General features: G+C 53.1%; 1 protein-coding gene across 1 annotated transcript in view; it reads left to right on the top strand.

The window, feature by feature from the left end:
* The first annotated feature begins 2,747 nt into the window (after positions 1-2,747).
* LGR6 (leucine rich repeat containing G protein-coupled receptor 6) overlaps positions 2,748-16,893 on the top strand; it is a 150,988-nt gene continuing 136,842 nt past the window's right edge. Inside the window, 1 exon segment of the mRNA XM_054803854.1 lies at positions 2,748-3,112. Coding sequence (XP_054659829.1) covers positions 2,748-3,112 — 365 coding nt within the window.

Here is a 16,893-nt window from a genome sequence, read left to right as displayed (position 1 = left end):
TCTGGTCCAAATGACTTGATGTCCAGACTCTTGATTTTGCCAGGAGCCAGACGACACGCTGAAATAAGTGAACACTTTGAATATTAACGTCTATTATCAGGTCTCAAAGAAATGAGACATGGAAATGAAACACCACAGCCAAGTTGCAAAAAAAAGCAAACAGAAAAGTCAAAGCAAAGTGAGACATGCAGAGCAAAGCTCTCCAACTTCAGGCCGTGTTGCTCCAAAAACAATGTGAAAAATGTCATTGCAGTCAGTGCCTTCCTGAGGAAATGGCTCTATTTCAGTGGAATGGCAGTTTTCAATAGGAATCTCTTCAGTGTGATCTTTTTAAGAGTTCTATTAATAGTAGAGCCAGTAATAGCTCAGCCAGAGCTCTGGATCCCCAAGGAGAATTCACTGAGAATTGTCAGGAGCTCGCAATGCGGTTGGAGTCTGACTGGTTAGGCTGGAGAGAGAGATGGGGAAAAGGTAGATAAAAGCTGCTGTTGCAGCCAGGAGCAGAGCGATAGGCCTGACGCTTTCTCCAGACTGACACCAAATTCCTGGCTGCTGTCAGAGCAAATCCGGCCATTTCAGGCCATGCTAAAGCCCCATGTCAGAGCCGGAGGGGAAGCTTGTCAGGGAACCCAAGGAGGAACCCTCTCTCAAAGGAGGGCTTCCCATTTCCCCACCAAGCCCTCCTCCATCCCAACAGTGTTCTACATTTGGAGCTGTCAAAACACATTGCAGACATTTGATTCATGACATCTCCAGAATTGCTTATGGTGTAAGTGGCTTAATTCCAATTAAATCAGTTCCTGCTCCTAGACCAAAACCCTCACTCCTCTGCACTCAGTTATAAAGTTTCTGCTGACTTCAGCAGTGATAGGATTCCAGTCCTGAAATTGCAAGATCTGACTGGACTTTGCAAATGAAATGTTTTCAGATCCTGCATCACCCATCCCCGGAGCCCTCAGCCAGGATCTGTGCATCAGCCCTGAACCCTGAGCTCAGTCTTGAGCAGGTGGTTTTTTTGACGAGATAGATACCCACTTCGACTCAAAGGCCTCAAGGCACCTCAGCCCTGGGTTAGCTGGAGGTTTTTAAGTCTCCCACTTTGCAGGCTCACCAGATAACTCTCCCACCTCTTTTATCCTGAGATAACGGGTGTATCAATTAGGAAACTCTTTCGCCAGAATGAAAAGCACTTTCAGAGGAAGTGGGGCCATGAAAATTGTCTCCCAGTCTGTGCTTCAGCCATGTGGCATCTCGCCATTGCATGGCCGCAGCCAGAGGGGTGACTTTGTGGGTGCACTTTGCAGCCACCCTAACCTGGGCCTCTCTGCCCCATTCCCTTCCTCCAGCCATAGCTGGAGGGGAGGCAGAGGGAGGAACACGCTGGCTCTGATGGGAATCCAGATCTACCTCAAGCCCAGTGGTCAGCTGTCTTTCTGCAGTGTGAGAGAACCACGTTCAGCTGCCATTCCCATTACAGACAAGATGTACGGCCCCGTGCAGGGAAACACAGCATGGTTCAAGCTGTGGGGCCAGACTCAGCCCCTATCACCAAACCGACCACCATGGGAGGGCAGCAATCACCCCAGCCGGGGCATCACACTGACCCTGAACGGCCGGTGGCCGCAATCCGGAGGGAGGAGCAGAGAGGCCACACAGAGCTGGCCTTGGCAGCCCTCTCCCATTGCAGATCCAGCACCCTTTTCTAAGCAGGTGCTTCTGCTGCCCCAGAACTCAGTAGCTCCTCTACACCCCAGCAACCAGAAGTCCTGTTCTGATACACATGCCCCATGTTTCAGGACACCCCGAGGCCCTGGGCTGGGCTGGCACAGGCAGTACTCCCCAGCTAAGCCAGACCTGCTCCTTTCTGCATGATGGAGCTCCAGATGACGTGGCTTCAAGCCCCCACTCAACAGCCTTTCTACTTTGACCTCTGACCACTTTACTCAAGGTTAAAAGAGCTCTTGGAGAAACCAGCCGTCTGCTCCTGGCATCAATGCAGCGCAGCTCCTGCAAACACAGTTCACACATGCAGCTGACCTTGATCTGGTCAAAACTAAGCAAGCCGCGCAAGCAGCGTGGCTGCAAGAGCAACGCATCCCACCATCCCGGAGAGCGCTCTGGAGAGGTGCCCCACTGAGCTCAGCACCACAACACTGCTGCTCCATCCTTTTGCATCTCCCACCCAGGCCCTGCCCTGTGCATGGGACAGGAACAGGGCTGCTCCTGAGCGAGGGTCAGACCACAGGACAGACAGACCTACAGCCCTGGGCACGGTCGCTCCCAGCAAACAACTTGTGAGCTCCTCACTCCCTTCTCCCCAGCTGCACCCTGACTTTCCAGTTGCCGCTGGGTTTAGCAGCCAGCACAGACACACAGAGCCCTTTATCTGGGGTTGTATTTCAGCGTCCCAAAGTCTGGAGCCCTTGAAGTGCTGGTTGGGTACTCCTGCCTCCCTATTTATACTCCTCTGCCCTGCCGGAGCCAGCTCTGCCTTCCCCTGCCCTGCTATCTCACAAAAACATTGTTACAAAACAAGCACAGGTCCCCGGAGCTATGAACAGGTCTTTATTTGTTGAGGTTTCTTTTTTTTTTTTTTCTTCTTTCCCCCCCCCCTTCTTCCCTTTGAATGAAATTCCTGCCAGCTCTAAGAGAGAGAGAGGGAAAGAGTAGAAAGTTTAACTCCTCCCATTGGAGTGTCTCACGCCCCTGCCCAGCCCTTGAAACCCAATAACCAAGATCATTCAACAATGCCTTCCCTTCCCTGGCTGCATCCTTACCACACTCCGACCTGCAGCAGATACCCTGCCCGCTGCGTGTGAGGCAGCGGGATCGCTCCCCTCCATCCAGCTCAGCCCCGGGGTTGGGGTGAGCCGGCGGCACCTCGCACGGTCCCCGCAGCTGCAGCCAAGGCGAGGATGGACAAACTCTTCTTCTGGGGCATTCTTCTGGCCTCCTCTGCCCGCTTCCAGGCGCTGCCTGCAGAGCAAGGTGCTGCGCCCTCGTGCCCACCCCAGTGCCACTGCGAAGAAGATGGCATCATGCTCTCGGTGGATTGCTCCGAGCTGGGGCTTTCGGAGGTCCCTGCCAACCTGAGCCCTCTAACAGCTTACCTGTAAGTACAGCCCTCGCTGTTTCCTTTGCAATGCTTGCTTTGGACCCCTTCGTCAGCCGCAGCTTTCCTCCAGCTTGGAAGTTTGTGCCACATTTTCCTGAAATTAAATTTCCTCTGGAAATTAGAAACAAAACAAAATAACAACAAAAAAGGCAGCTATTACTCCAGGACCTGCCAAGCTAAGCCAGTTCCCCCTCCTCCCTGCGCCCCTCTGCAAATGCTGTTTATATTGCGATGTTATGCATGCTTTGCTTCTTGATTACAGTGGATCAGAGGAGCTGATTTGCTGGGTAGATTCTGATTGTCTGAGAACATAATGGAGTATTTATACTGAGCAATTAGTGCAAACTGCTCTGGGATCCTTCTGTCAAACATTTCAATAGCTGTGATAAGTCATGGCTTTTGGGGGTTTGGATTGAGCTGGCCACCAGCAGTGTCCAAGCGGCCTCTTTAAAATGAATATTAAGGTCTTATAAGAAGTGTGGGAGCTTTGGTAGGTTTTTTGGTTTTGGGGGGGGGGGGTATTTTATTTTACTTATTTAGAAATTCTTAATTATATGACTGTTTCCCATCCTTTCTGGTATTAATACCCCAAAGTGTTAAACTACCATAGGGACTGGTGGGTTTGTTTTTAGCCCCAGAGATGGTCTCAGTGGTGCCATCTGACTAGTCACCCCAGGGTGAACAAGGGACTCCATGGAAGGATTCCAGGGTTTGACCAGGAGAGGAAACACCTCTCTCAGGGAAACAGGTTGGTCCCAGGGAAGATGCTTGGTCCATTTATTCACAGAAAGTGCTGCAGCCACCAACCTCAGCTGTGTGGCAAGTGGGCTGGTAAGGACCTTGGCTTTCCCGGCGAGGGATGCAGCTAAGGAGCTGCCAAGGGAAAGCCGCGTGTACCATAGTTGTTGAGGACAACTGGTAGCCCCCAGGCAGTGCTGGGGATGTTCACTTTGTGCTCATGGTGCTGAGAGGGGGCTTGTGTCCAGGGGTAGCATACAGATTGTGTTGCTGGTTTTCTGGTGTTCCTGGATTGTCCTGAGATGCTGTTAAAGCTAAGCACCCTAATCTGTTCAGGAAGGGCTTTGCAAAGCCAAGTCGAAGCTGCCACAGCTGGGTAAGAGTGTCTCTGCTCATCCTGCTTGCCTGTGAAGCACATTGCTTTATGTCTTGTGCCAACCATTGGATGTCCAGAGCTGGGTCAGCTGAGAAAGAAATATGACAGGAAAGGACAATTTTTGCTGCAGAGCATGAAAGATGAGAGAACTGTGTAATGCAAGCTCTATTTCCCTGGGAGAGAGAACTCCAGAGCATTTGTCACATGAGGTGTGTCCTGTACAAAGCTATCCCCTCCGCCCCACACACACATTGGGGCTGTTTGGAGCCAGCTGCTTATAAGTGAAAAGTCACTATAGCTCTTGAGCATGTCCTGATGGAGATGGTTAAAAACACGCGGGCTCTAAGCATGGGAGGCTGCAGAGCTTTGCAACACTGATGCTAGTGCAAGGACAAGTGGCAGCCCTGTCGGGCACCCACTCCACCTGCGCAGTCATCGCAAGCCGGAGCACCCGTGGCTCTGGCTCTGCAGAGAACGTGCTGCCCATCATCTCTGCGGAGTTGTCCCCTGGGGTGGGCGCCGCAGAGAGCTCCGCTGCCTGAACCAAGGGGCATCTCGATGTTAAACTGTTCTCATTGCCCCATTTATCCTGACCGGAGCAGGGACACAGAGCCCTGGGCTACGGATCCAGCGCAGACCGCAGCAGGCGGGTGCTTAAAGCTGTTCCTGGCCTGCGGCAGGTGACTCTGGGTTTGGCTGGGACCCGGCCCCCGGGACAGCCCCGCGGCAGCCGCCGCTCGGGAGCGTGTCCGGCCGCTCGGTACGGCACGGCGCGGCACGGCTCGGCTCGGCTTGGCTCGGTACGGCACGGCACGGCACGGCGCGGCACGGCACGGCACGGCACGGCTCGGCTCGGTACGGCGCGGCTCGGTACGGCACGGCGCGGCACGGCACGGCTTGGCTCGGCACGGCTCGGCTCAGCTCGGTACGGCGCGGCTCGGTACGGTACGGCGCGGCGCGGCGCGGCACGGCACGGCGCGGCACGGCACGGCACGGCGCGGCTCGGTACGGCACGGCTCGGCTCGGCTCGGCTCGGTACGGCACGGCACGGCACGGCTCTCCCGGGGGTGCTGCACCGGCCGCCTCGCGCACACGGTGGCGCCAACGGCAGCCGTTCGCGGAGGGGCCACGGCCACGCCGCCCCCCCCCCCCCCGCCCGTCACCCTGCGGGGACACCCGGCTGGAGGCACCTCCGGGGGCAGAACGCGTGGGGTCAGTCGGGGGGGGGGGGGCGGAGGGTGCAGGGTTTTCCTCCTCGCCTTAGGGCTGGACCGCTTTGGGGAAAAACAGCGCATTCGCTGCTATTCTGTTAAACACTGCTGGTGAATTAACAAGTAATGGCACAGAGGTAGGAAGGCAGGGTGAATTAGGAATTATTGGAGGAGGACTGGAGAGCTGGGTTTTCTCCCGTTTCTGATACTGCCTTCTTGTGCTACCTTCAGCAAGTCAGGTAAGGTTAGTTTCTCAGTTATAAGGTGTGCAGTCAGGGCTGGTTTTTCAAAGCAAATCAGCATAAATTGTGTAGAAAGCATGGATATTCGACAGAGATCTAAGCTCTTGTAAATTCAGGCTTTAAATCCACATTCAGACATGTAAAGAAATGCCTAAATTTATTTGGAGAGCTGCAAGTGCTGAAAAGCAGCCCTGTAATGGGAACGAGGAGCATGGAGCTGAAGGGCAGCTGCTCCCAAAACTTTCCAGCTCCTTTGCTCCATGCCCTCTCTTCTAAGCAAATTACTGGTACTCCTTTCTGTAGAGAGCAGGACTCCCTCAGGTGCAAAATAAAGGATCCTCGTAATAACCTCTGATTAGACACTGCCTCACCACTAATGAGCTCACATTCATGCCCCATCCTGACAATGCTGTGCCTCCGCCATGCCTGTCTCTCTCCAAGAACCCTGTCCTTGCTCACTCTTGCACCTCCCTGAACTCGAACCTGATCCCACCCATCCAAACCCAAACTTTTCCAATGGAGGTGCCATTGGTGAGCTTGCAGCTGTGGGTCACCTCTTCCCAGGGGCGGCTCTCCTGTAGGCACTCAGACACGCTGGTGTCTCGTTGGCAGCCCTGCAGAGAACCCCAGGCAGCCCACTCAGCTGGGGGTTGTCCATGCTAGGTGACAGGTCCCTGCTGTCTGCATTGCTCCTACAGCCTGAACTCAGCCAGGGCTCATACTGGCTCTAACAGCCCATTTCTCTGGCGCAGCGCAGACCATCCTGCCTGGCTCATCACACGAGGGCTGGCAAAGAGCTTCTTAGTGTGTGACATATTTGGGGGGATGAACTGTGTCTTAGCCTGATCTTAGACTCCAGTCATGAAACACCAGAAGTCGGCATACCCTCTCCTGTTCAGCTGCGTCCAGGGACTCTAGGGCCTGTATCAACCCAAAAGAGTTGAGCTATTCAGAGAGCAGATTTAACCTTTAGCTGATATGCCAGTAAGCCCTGACAGCAGCGTGTCAAATATCGCACCTCTGTCTTCCATGGCCAGCACCATATGTAAGAGAGTTGCTTTTGGGGCTGGCAACAGCGATGGGCTGGAGCTGATGGGGTCTCTCTGGACAGGACAGCAGTAAGCTGAGAGTGCAGAAGGAGAGTGGAGCTGCAAAGGGGAAGGTTCCTGAGCAGCAGAGAGGAGACTGTGCAAAGGGGCACGGAGGAGGACAGGAAAATGGGAGGAGCCGCTTGGTACTCAAGAGTATTAGCTTAGCTTCGATCCTTGGCACCACTGCAAACCCTGTGTGTGACCTGGTTGAGCAACCCCACCTCAGATTCCTCAGGGTATGGAAGTGCCACATCATACAGGCTGAGGGAGTTCAGTCCCCGTCTGTCCCTGTGCCCATCACCCACTGCCTGAGCACTGGGATCGGGGCTGTGGTTGGGTGCAGGTGCTCAGCACAGCCCTCTGCCCCAGGATGGCATCCTGACCTCCCTCTCCCCTCCAGCCCCTGGCAGGGGGGACTACTGGCAATGCTGGGGGGTGAAGGATACTCTGAATTTGCTCAGGCTGCTCCTGTTTCACCAAAAATGACACCATGTTGTTGATGCCTCCCAGGTCCCTCCTAGGGACTTGCTGACCTGTCCAACCATAGCTGACAGGAAATAGGGGGCTCGAATAAATGAAGTGCCCATACTCAGCGGAGGACACCCTCAGTAGTACCCAGGCGACAGCAGTAGTGTCATGGTCACACATTCAGGTCAGCTGGCCAGACAGCACACACATGCCCTGGCCAACCTGCACACCTATAGGCTGGAAGTTACACATCTTGCAGTGCCTTATCCCCAGCCTGGACTAAGGGAGCTGGAAGGATTGCCCAGAATCCTAAAATATCTTAGGCAGGAAGACACCTCTGGGGGTCTCTGATCCACACTCCTGCTCAAAACAGGTCCAGCTTGTGAGGTTGGTCAGGACCTTGTCCAGTAAGGTTTGGAGTATCTTTAAGATCCCATCACTCTTTCCCCATGGGTTTTTTGAATATCTAATTGCAATTTCCCATGGTCCAGCTTGTTGCTGTTACCTCTCATCCTTCCCCTGCACAACTCCAAGAAGAGTTTGGCTCCATCTTCTCTACACACTCCCAGTCGGTAGTGAAAAACAGCAATAACATTCCTCCGTTTCTCCTTCTCTTGTGAAGACTGATCAAACCTACTTGTATGAGCAGTGCAGGGTCACGGGTGGAGCAGAGAGTATTGTGGTGTGGGAGAGGGGAGCGTGCAGGGTAATGAGGATACAGCAGTGGAAGCAATAAGGATGAAGGACATGCAGGATACCAGACATCAGTAGCACCGTGGCTCAAAGATCAGCTGGAGGAGCCATCCCCCCCTTCCTCAGGGTCCCAGGTCCCCACAGCACCATGGAGGGGTCAGGCTCTACCCCTGCTCTGTGCCCCATGCCCAAAAGCATTGGTGACCGCTGTGTCCTTGTCCCAGGCCCCATGCACACCTTGCAGTGAAGCCACGCAGCCCCTGCACAACTCACTGCATGCAATGCTGTTGCTCTGTCCTGGAAAGTCAGCAAAGACCTGGGGCACAAGACAGGTGATGAGGTTGTCAGGCTGTTGCTGTCACAGCTGGATTTGGTGGGGGGGAAAGAGCAGCAGAGAGTCTGGCTGCTCCTGGATATCACCAGGCATCTCAGGAGGCTGCCCAGACAGAAAGCTTCTCATTCCCCACGCAGTTTACATTGAAGTGAATGGGATCATGAGCTCTCAGGGCTGTTCTCACCTTGCAGAGACATTTCGAGCCATTGAATGGAATTTAGCATCCCACTGGGAGTCTGGGGGCCCCACATCACCCATACTCTCCTCTGAGCTGCCTTTGGGATCAGGTGCCACACGGACCTGTGATACGGATCCCCAGGAGGCAAGGATGCTCAGACATGAAGTCAGGCAGACACTTCCCTGGTCACACAATGCTGCATCCAGTGCAGGGGAAGAGTGAGTGGATGATGACTCTTTATATTTGCATTTTCTAAGCACCCACAGACCTCTGGGTAGGTGAGGCAGCAGGGTTTGAAGGCTGACTACAGAGCTAAAGCTGACTCCTGGAGCAAGACAAGCAGCAATGCTGAAAGGAGCTCCCCTCAGCCTGAAACCCTCCCTGTCTGCCCCAGAGTCTGCCCCTCTGCAGCCCCCACCTTGGGAAAAGGAGGACAGCCCCCACTACAGTCCCCCGAAAATGGGATGCATCCCAAAAGCGGGGACACCAGCAGAGGGACAGGACTGGTGGCTGATCCGTGGGAGCATGGGCAGGCATCGCAGCTGCAGGGAGGGGTGTTGGTGCTCCAGGTATGGCTGGGCTTGCAGAGAGCTGATAAGGAGATGGGATGTCCTGCAGGGATGACAGGGACTTCTGTGCGCCTTTGGGTGCTAGGTGACACACCCTGGGGAGACAGAGGGAGCAGCCAAAAATACAGACAGCACAAAATCCCAATGCAAGGTATAAATTAAATCCTTCCGGGGGGGCATCCCTGCTCTCCTGCCCCAGGTAATTTTGCAAAGAGCAGTGAGTCACCATCCCGTGGCTGATGCTTGCCCAGTGCCAGTGCCCATCCACAGCCTCTTCCTCATGCCATGGTCACCACAGGATCCCAAACATTGTGCCAGGACCCATCCAAACACACCACAAAGGTGCAGACTCACCCCAAAGAGCTTCCAGATCCTTCTACTACTCAAGCCACAATAGAGTACCGGATTTCCCAAGTCAGCCCCAGGTCCTGGTGGCCAGTATGAAGGGCTGGCTCTCTGCTTGATCTTCTTCCCTGCTGGAAGACTAATGGGAAATGCCACTCCTGCCCCATACAGCCAGAAGTCCACAGTCTCACCCTTGGAAATGCCCAGCACACCTGGGAGAACAGCAGCCATAGCAGGAGCAAGGGGAAACGTTTATGAGCTTGGGGTCCCAGATGTGGGACATATGGCTGGTGAGAGGCACTAGAAGAGATGGGCTCTGACACACACTCTGCAGTGAGTTCACGGGTTTATGTTCACCATTTAACAGCTTTGAGACACTTTTTTTTTTTTCACCCCTAAAATATCAGGGATAACAAGCGTTTCTCACCCTCAGGGATTTGGTTTCCTCCAAAAAGGCCCTACAAAGACCATCCGCGGAGCCTGCTGACTCTGTATAGGCACTCCACAAGGACACAGGCATGTTCTGCATCCTTATTGCATCCTTGCCAGCAGGATTTCAAGGGGGCTTTAAGGTCAGGACTCCTGAGTTCAACTCCAACTACCCAGCACCCCAGTTATCACCTCAGGGTCTCCTGTGGCTGACAGTGGCTTTTTGCTGGCATGTTGCAATGAAGATCCCACTGGGGAGCGTCTCCCAGAATTAATGAACGCCGACACGTTGGGATACCCAAGCAGGCTGAGCCAAACCAAGATCTGCCCGAGTCCCAGGTATCAGGGAGAGCTGCTGGCAGTGAGTCTGACACTGACTCTGGCTGGTGCTTCCCTTCTGGAGAAGGCAGATGAAAGCTAACCAGAAGCAGTATAATTCCTGCCCCTGTGCTCCCCAGCCTGTAATGAGGAGAAAACCAAACTGAGCAGATTTGGGATCAGGCACAGCCTGGGAATGGCTTGTGAGAGAAACTGAAACGCAACCTGGAAAAACCACAGCTACTGAGTATGTGCTCCCAAATGGCCTTTTGTATCCCCCTAGGCATCGTGTAACTCTCACTCCAGCCAACAACTGAAATTTCCCAGTTCCTTGGCCCATGGCGGTGCTCGGAGCACTGCTGGTTTAGCATCAGAAAGCAGAGGACCTTCATCCCTGCATTACTGTCATGAGCCTGATGCTGCAGATGCTGCATGGTGGTGTGCCTGGGCTCGAGGCTCAGGGCAGAGCAGTGGGAAAATGCTGAACCCCCAGCGAGCAAGGTGGTGGTGAGGGAGCCAGTGTCCGGGGGGGATTGGCAAAGCCAGAATTGCAGAACCATTAATAGTGAAGTCAGTCCTAGAGCTGCCTGAAGAGCACATTTGGTGGGATGATTTTCCAAGCAATACCTCATTTCATTGAAAAGGAAAAGCTTAATGAAAATGGATTGCTATTCATGAGACTATGAATGAGAGAAATGTAGTAACAAGTTGAATCAAGAGAGATTATTTCAAGATTTTCACTTCATGGTGGCTTCTTAAAAAAATGTTTCCATTTACATATTTTCACCTGTTGGTGTTACGTTTACCTGTAGGCAATTTAATATTCACATTGCAGGACTCCAAAACTATCAAAGCAAAGCATCTTGATGTTTCTAAAACACAATATATTGATTTTTTTGTTGTTGTTCTATACTAAATATTGACACGTTGACTCTTTGTTCTGGATTCAAGGGAAAGGAAATGTTGAAGCCTTTGAATTTCCAGTGAGGTGAAACTTTCAGGTTCATGACAGCTCTTTCTATCTCCTTCTGCCTCATCGTCTCCCAGCCTCCTTCTCTGCCATAAGCTCTGCTCCCTTTTACATGTTGATATCATGAACTAGAAACGCTTTGGGTCTAGCAGCGTTTTGCTTTGCTTGGTGGCTGCTGCTATCCCAGTGAGGGTACTGTTGGGATTCACGGGATGCTGTGCTCTCCAGAGAGCCACTGGTCCACGAACAAGGGCTGCAGCCCCCAAATCCTTCCACCTACAACAGGCAGTGCTGCGGGTGAGGAGGTGGAGGACTGTGGTTTTAGTACCACAGGTCATGGCTGAGACCTTCCCGGTATCTCAGTTCAAAATGAAGGAGGCATCCTCTGTTGGGATGTGGCAGCAGGGTGTCTGGGGCACTGGATGTGAGCTGGTGTCCACTCCTTGGTGGGGTACTGTCTGAGTAGGGCTGCAGGAGGCAAGATGTGGGATCTGCCCCATCCCAAAGCCAACAACTGGTGCCCAGGGCTGTCTCGGGAGAGGGAGCAGCCAGACCTTTACTGCACTTGCTTCACAGCTGGCAGCGAGCGCTGCGTTCTCTGGCAAGAAGGGAGCAGGTGTACAGACGAGGAGCGCGGTGGGGAAGGCAGCATGGCGGAGTGGTTAGAGCAAATGTGCACGGGGATGGGGCTGTGCTCCGGGGGGGATAGCCACGTGTGACTGCCAGCAAGCCTCCTCCCTCCTTCTTCACTCTGCAAACTGCAACCAGGGCAGCTTGGTTGGGCCTGGAGGAGACCAGTGCCTCCTGCTCACACTTTGGGGGGTGCCCCACTGCTGGTCCCATCTGTTGGAGTAAGCGGGGCTGGGCGGCAGCAGGCACACCGTGTCCGCGTGCTCCCTTCCAGCTGGCACTACTGTGCAGGGCTCTTGGGTGGGAGGGAGCTGCTGCTCACCCACCCCATGCTCTGCACTTCAGCCGCAGCAGGCTGGTCCTCGCTCACATCTGATCCCGCTTGCCACTCCACCATGCCTGAGAGCAGCGGCCGCAGCAGAGCCCGGCTTTCTGCAACATCGTGCGCTTCCACTGCAAATGCCTTCCTCCATCCTCCCCCCTCTCCTCCCTGCCCGCCCCCCAGGCTAAGTAATATGCCACAGCCTCCCCTCTCTCCCTCCCTTCCTTGAAGAATAAGCTCATAAATCTGCCCAGGGCAATGAAAACACTGAGCTCATGGCCCTTAGATCTGTGCGGGAGGAGCTCTAGCTGGCGATTAAAGGAGTTTAGGGTTTTCTTTGAAAAGCTCTTTGATTCTGGCAGAGGCTCTGGTGCCAAAAGGCAGCAATGGAGCTCCAAATGCCTCTCCCCCTCTGCACCTGCCTGGGTCAGGGAGCAGCAGGAGGGTGGAGGAGGGAAAGGGAAGTGCGGAGCTTCCCAGCTCACTGCAGTGGGGGCTGAGGGACCCCCATCACCCCCTCTCAGGGGGAGAGCACCCTCTGCCAACAGCAGGGCCGTGGGTGCTGCTGTCTTTGAGCCCAGACACTTCAACCCGGGTGCCAAAATGCTTCCACTGCTGTGGACCAAGCTGCTCCCCCAGGTCCTTCTTCGGAGGAGCTGGGCTGGGTCTCAGCGAGCCAGCCGCCCACGGGACAGATGGGCACTCGTCCTCTTGGCTGCTCTGAGACAGCTCAGAAGGCATCCCACATGGGCCAGGCTCCTTGGGGACCCTGCAACGGGAACATGAGCCACCTTCATGCACTGTGAGGATATAGCTCTGGGTGGGGAGCGGGGTGCCAAGGGCAGCCCAATGCTGAGCTCCCTGCAGGCAGCACAGGGTCCTGCCTGGGTGCCAGGAGCCAGGAGAGGCTGTGGGGAGCCAAAGAGGAGCTGGGGCCAGGACAGAGATCACCACAGCAGTGCTCTGAAAAGTGGTGGGAAGGGATAGGGGAGGACTGTCAAAACTGAGAGGAGCCTGAAGTCTTGGAGAAGGACTTGAGTTTGGTAGAAGCTGAAGAGAGATCAGAAACAGCCTTCATGAAGAAGAACAGGCCCAAGCACAAGCGTATAGTGTTTCAACCAAGTCAAAACAGAGCCAGTCTCCAGCCCGAGTGGAGGCAGGAGCTGTGCCACTGGTGGGGAGCAAGGGGAGGACACAGTGAAGCTCAGATAGTGCCTCCAGTCTTGCAGGGATGCATCAAGGATCCAGGGAGGGGTAATGCAAAACCTTTCCCAGATCCACCAGCACAGGCTTTGCTGACAGAGATGAAGGAGGGCAGGTCTCCAGTCTCCTCCCCTCCATGGGATGAGAGAGGAGTCTCCCAAGGTATCAGGAGCTCTCCATTTCCATTTGCCTTGTTTGCAGTCCTTTCTGTAGCTGTTTAAACCTCTTTGAAGCATTTAGAAATGAAAAGCAGCCCCCATGGGAGTGGAGCGAGTCAGACACACCTGTAAGGGTAGGACCTGCTCAAGGGACCTGCTGTCTCTTCTTGTGAGCAGCCACAGGTCCCACTACAAAGAGACCCCGGGGAGACAGGATAGTTTCCAGCACTGAACATCCCCGTGGAGCACCAATTAGTAACATTCCCCTTCGTTGAAACGGAAGGTGAAGCCCAAGCACTGCTTGTCATCCCATCAGGGCTGTGCATGCCACGGGGTGGAAGGGGAGCGGCAATGCGGTCTCCTCTGCCAAATAAGGGGTGGGAGAGCAAGGGGGTGCAGGTATGGGGGCAGGGAGGGATATTGGGAGGATGCCCCACATGTGTTGAAAGGTTTTGTACTGTGACACTGAGCCCTACAGACCACCAGCCCCTGGGACATTCCCCTTCCCAGTGCCACCTCCCAGTGCAGCCAGTGCCTTGTGCACAGAGCAATGAGTCGAGCCAAGGCCACAGCGGCTGCTGGCAGTGTGATGATGTGGCCAAGCACCAGGTATTTCAGGGACCTGCAGGATCTGAAGGCACAGGTCAGCTTCCTGAGGAGGTTTTCTGGTGTAGGGATGACTTGGTGTAATTGCATTTTGCAACCTCAAGACAGTTCCCAATTCTGGGCATTTTTTAACCTTAGTAAAGCAAATTTTCATCTTTGCATGCATCAAACCAGCAGGAAAGGCATTTGCACTTTTATACAGGAATTAATCTTATATCTTCCCAGAGAACAGGAGAAGAAATTCTGGCTGCAGGGAACAATCTCTGCAATTTTGCTTTGCCCCTGTTTCTGCAGCTGCACTCCTGGCAGTGTCCCCACCGGCTTCCCAGTACCTGCGAGCTGAGAAAGGCAGTAGCTGCATGAGCACTGCGTTGACTTCCCAGGCAGCACTCGAGTCAGTCTGGCCATGGACATGAATACAGGGCTTCCGCTGCTGCTCAGTCAGCATCTCCCAAGGGAAGAATGAGGTGCAGATCACATAGCTGCACTGTAAGGCTTTCTCCTCCCTGTACATAGGGGCATGGGAGTTGTCAGACATTGTTCCACGCTGTTGTCCCAGATATTACCCCAAGGCTCTGTCCCAAGACTGGGAGGTCACCTGCCTGAGCAGTGTGTACCCCAGCTACCAAAGGACAGAGACATACCTTTAGGGTCAGGTTCCAGAACCAAAGGTATCACAACCAAGAGAGGACCTTGATTATAGGTGCAGGTGAGACTTTTATTGTTGCACCAGTTTCCTGTGGCAATGAGTACCACAGATTAATGAGGTGCCTGCTGCACAGAGCGGTTTTACATGTGCTCTGGCAACAGCATGTGGGGCTTTACTGAGCGCAGGGACAGCCTTGCTATAGGTGCTGTCTTTACCTTCTCTTCAGCTCAGGGCCAAAACAGCAGGTTCTTGTGCTGCAGGTTGTGTTTGCAGCTGCAGTTCTGCACAGGGAAGTGCCTGTCGGTTAAGGTATTGTTGTGCTTTCATGTGGTGTAAGACAGCACAAGATTTATTAGTGACAAAAGCATGAATGCTGGAAGCCTTGATTTACTGAAGAAGGGGGAGAGGAAACGTGTTGCAGCCCATGCTGGTTAGCGTGGTGTGCCTGAGATGAGCTAGCGCGTGCTGTGCAAACTGCCCCGCTCCTCGGTGAGGTGCTCTGGCTCGTCTGGTGATACCATGTGGTAGACCCACTCCTTTTCTGGGGGATGACTTTCCACTGGCCATCTTGCAGGTGCAAGAGGAGAGGGCCTCTCCTAGATGGAGGGATACAGAGACTCAGACTTTTGGGAACAAAGACTCCCTTGTACGGTGGAGGTGGGAGATACAGAGGACTGGAGTGCAGCATGAGAAACCTGGATTGTTTTTTAGCTCTGTCCCAGCCTTATGGTTTACCCCAAACAAGTCCTCTCTTTTTCCTGTGCCTCAGTCTCCCTATCTTTAAAGGACTAATAAAAAACCCTTCTGTAATGCGCTTTGAGATCAACTGATTAAAACAGTGCTATAGAAGCGTTGGAGACTCTCAGCACTTTTCAGCCACATGTCTGGACCTCTCGAGCTAAAATACCTTTTAAAAGTTCATTAAAAAATTCTTGAGCTTTACATTTGTTCAGCCACAACATGAAGAAAAGCAATGCTAAACTCAGGTTTGTAGCCTGCCTTTCATGTCCACTGACCTCATCACTGCTCGCTTACGGATGCAGCCACAAGTCAGTGCAGCTACTGAAATACTCCTCTGGAGCCGCATCCAGCAGCTGCTCAGAAGCTCGTGGGCAGCACCAGTGAACTCCGTAGAGGAAGTGAACCCAGCTGGTAAACTGCAGCTTGGCCAGACTTTCTGTAAACCCCGATTCTTTAATCTGTTTTCTATAGGAAGCCACCTTGTTTTTAGCATACTTCTTCCTGAATGTACGGGGGTACATAACAGCTATTTCAGCTCTTTGGCTAAACCAAAAAAAGGAGGGGAAAGATTGGCTTGGGTTAAACAAATAAATAGATTTGGGGTTTTTTTCAGGTTTCCCATGCAATTAAAACTAAACCAAATCAAAACAAGGCATGTTTGCTCTGGGTATCCCTGAAACATTTTGCTTTGCCCCAAAAAAGACTATGTTGTTTCATTTTTGTGTAACTTGAAAATCTTTAAACCCTTTTAAAAAAAGATCTTAGGATGAAATGTTCCACCATCTCTCCCGCTTCTTTTTTCAGCGGAGCGTAATTTTTCTGTGAATTTACTTTTGACCAAAATGCTGTGGGTTCTGCCTGACCTGGAAAGTCACCTGGCTGAGCTTGTACCGTCACTTGTGTTTCCTTTCAACACCATTCCTGTCTTCTCACCTCCCACTGCAGAGACACAGAGGTCTCAGGGAGCATCATCCTCTTCCCAGGGCTGCGCTGACTTTCCAGGGAGACTGGAGGGAGGCTGGTGGAGAGGGAGAAAGAATCCACGAAGGTTCCTTTCAGCTTCAGAGAGCTCCTCTGGCTCTTCTGACTATCTCTGGCTACTGCCAAGGCACCTTCGGAACACCTTTGAAACGTCTCCAGCGTGCTGGGCACTGTGACTTGGCTGGAGGGGAAATCCACATTCCCTTTGAAGTCTGGATACTTGAGCAGTCTTAGAATTATAGGGCTGTAATATACAGGAATGTGTGGGGCTGTAATTGTGACTTAGATCCTTGGATGAAAGGTGCCATGTACATACAAAAGGTATTATTATTATTGCTATTATTATTACTATTATTATTACTGTTATTATTATTATAGGGCTACAATATGTGGATTGGAGATGAAAGTAGCACCAAAAGATCCTGAAATACGAGATATGTCTTCAGGAAATTTCAGCTTGCAGTTAGATTTTGTCTACATGGGGGAAGCAGAGCCGGCTGGCTCCCCTGCACTGACAGCTCTGGGG

Source organism: Grus americana, chromosome 25 (assembly GCF_028858705.1).
Source record: "Grus americana isolate bGruAme1 chromosome 25, bGruAme1.mat, whole genome shotgun sequence".
In the NCBI taxonomy this organism is placed as follows: Eukaryota; Metazoa; Chordata; class Aves; order Gruiformes; family Gruidae; genus Grus; species Grus americana.
The sequence above is the reverse complement of the archived record's forward strand: the minus strand, read 5'-3'. Positions and strand labels throughout refer to the sequence as shown.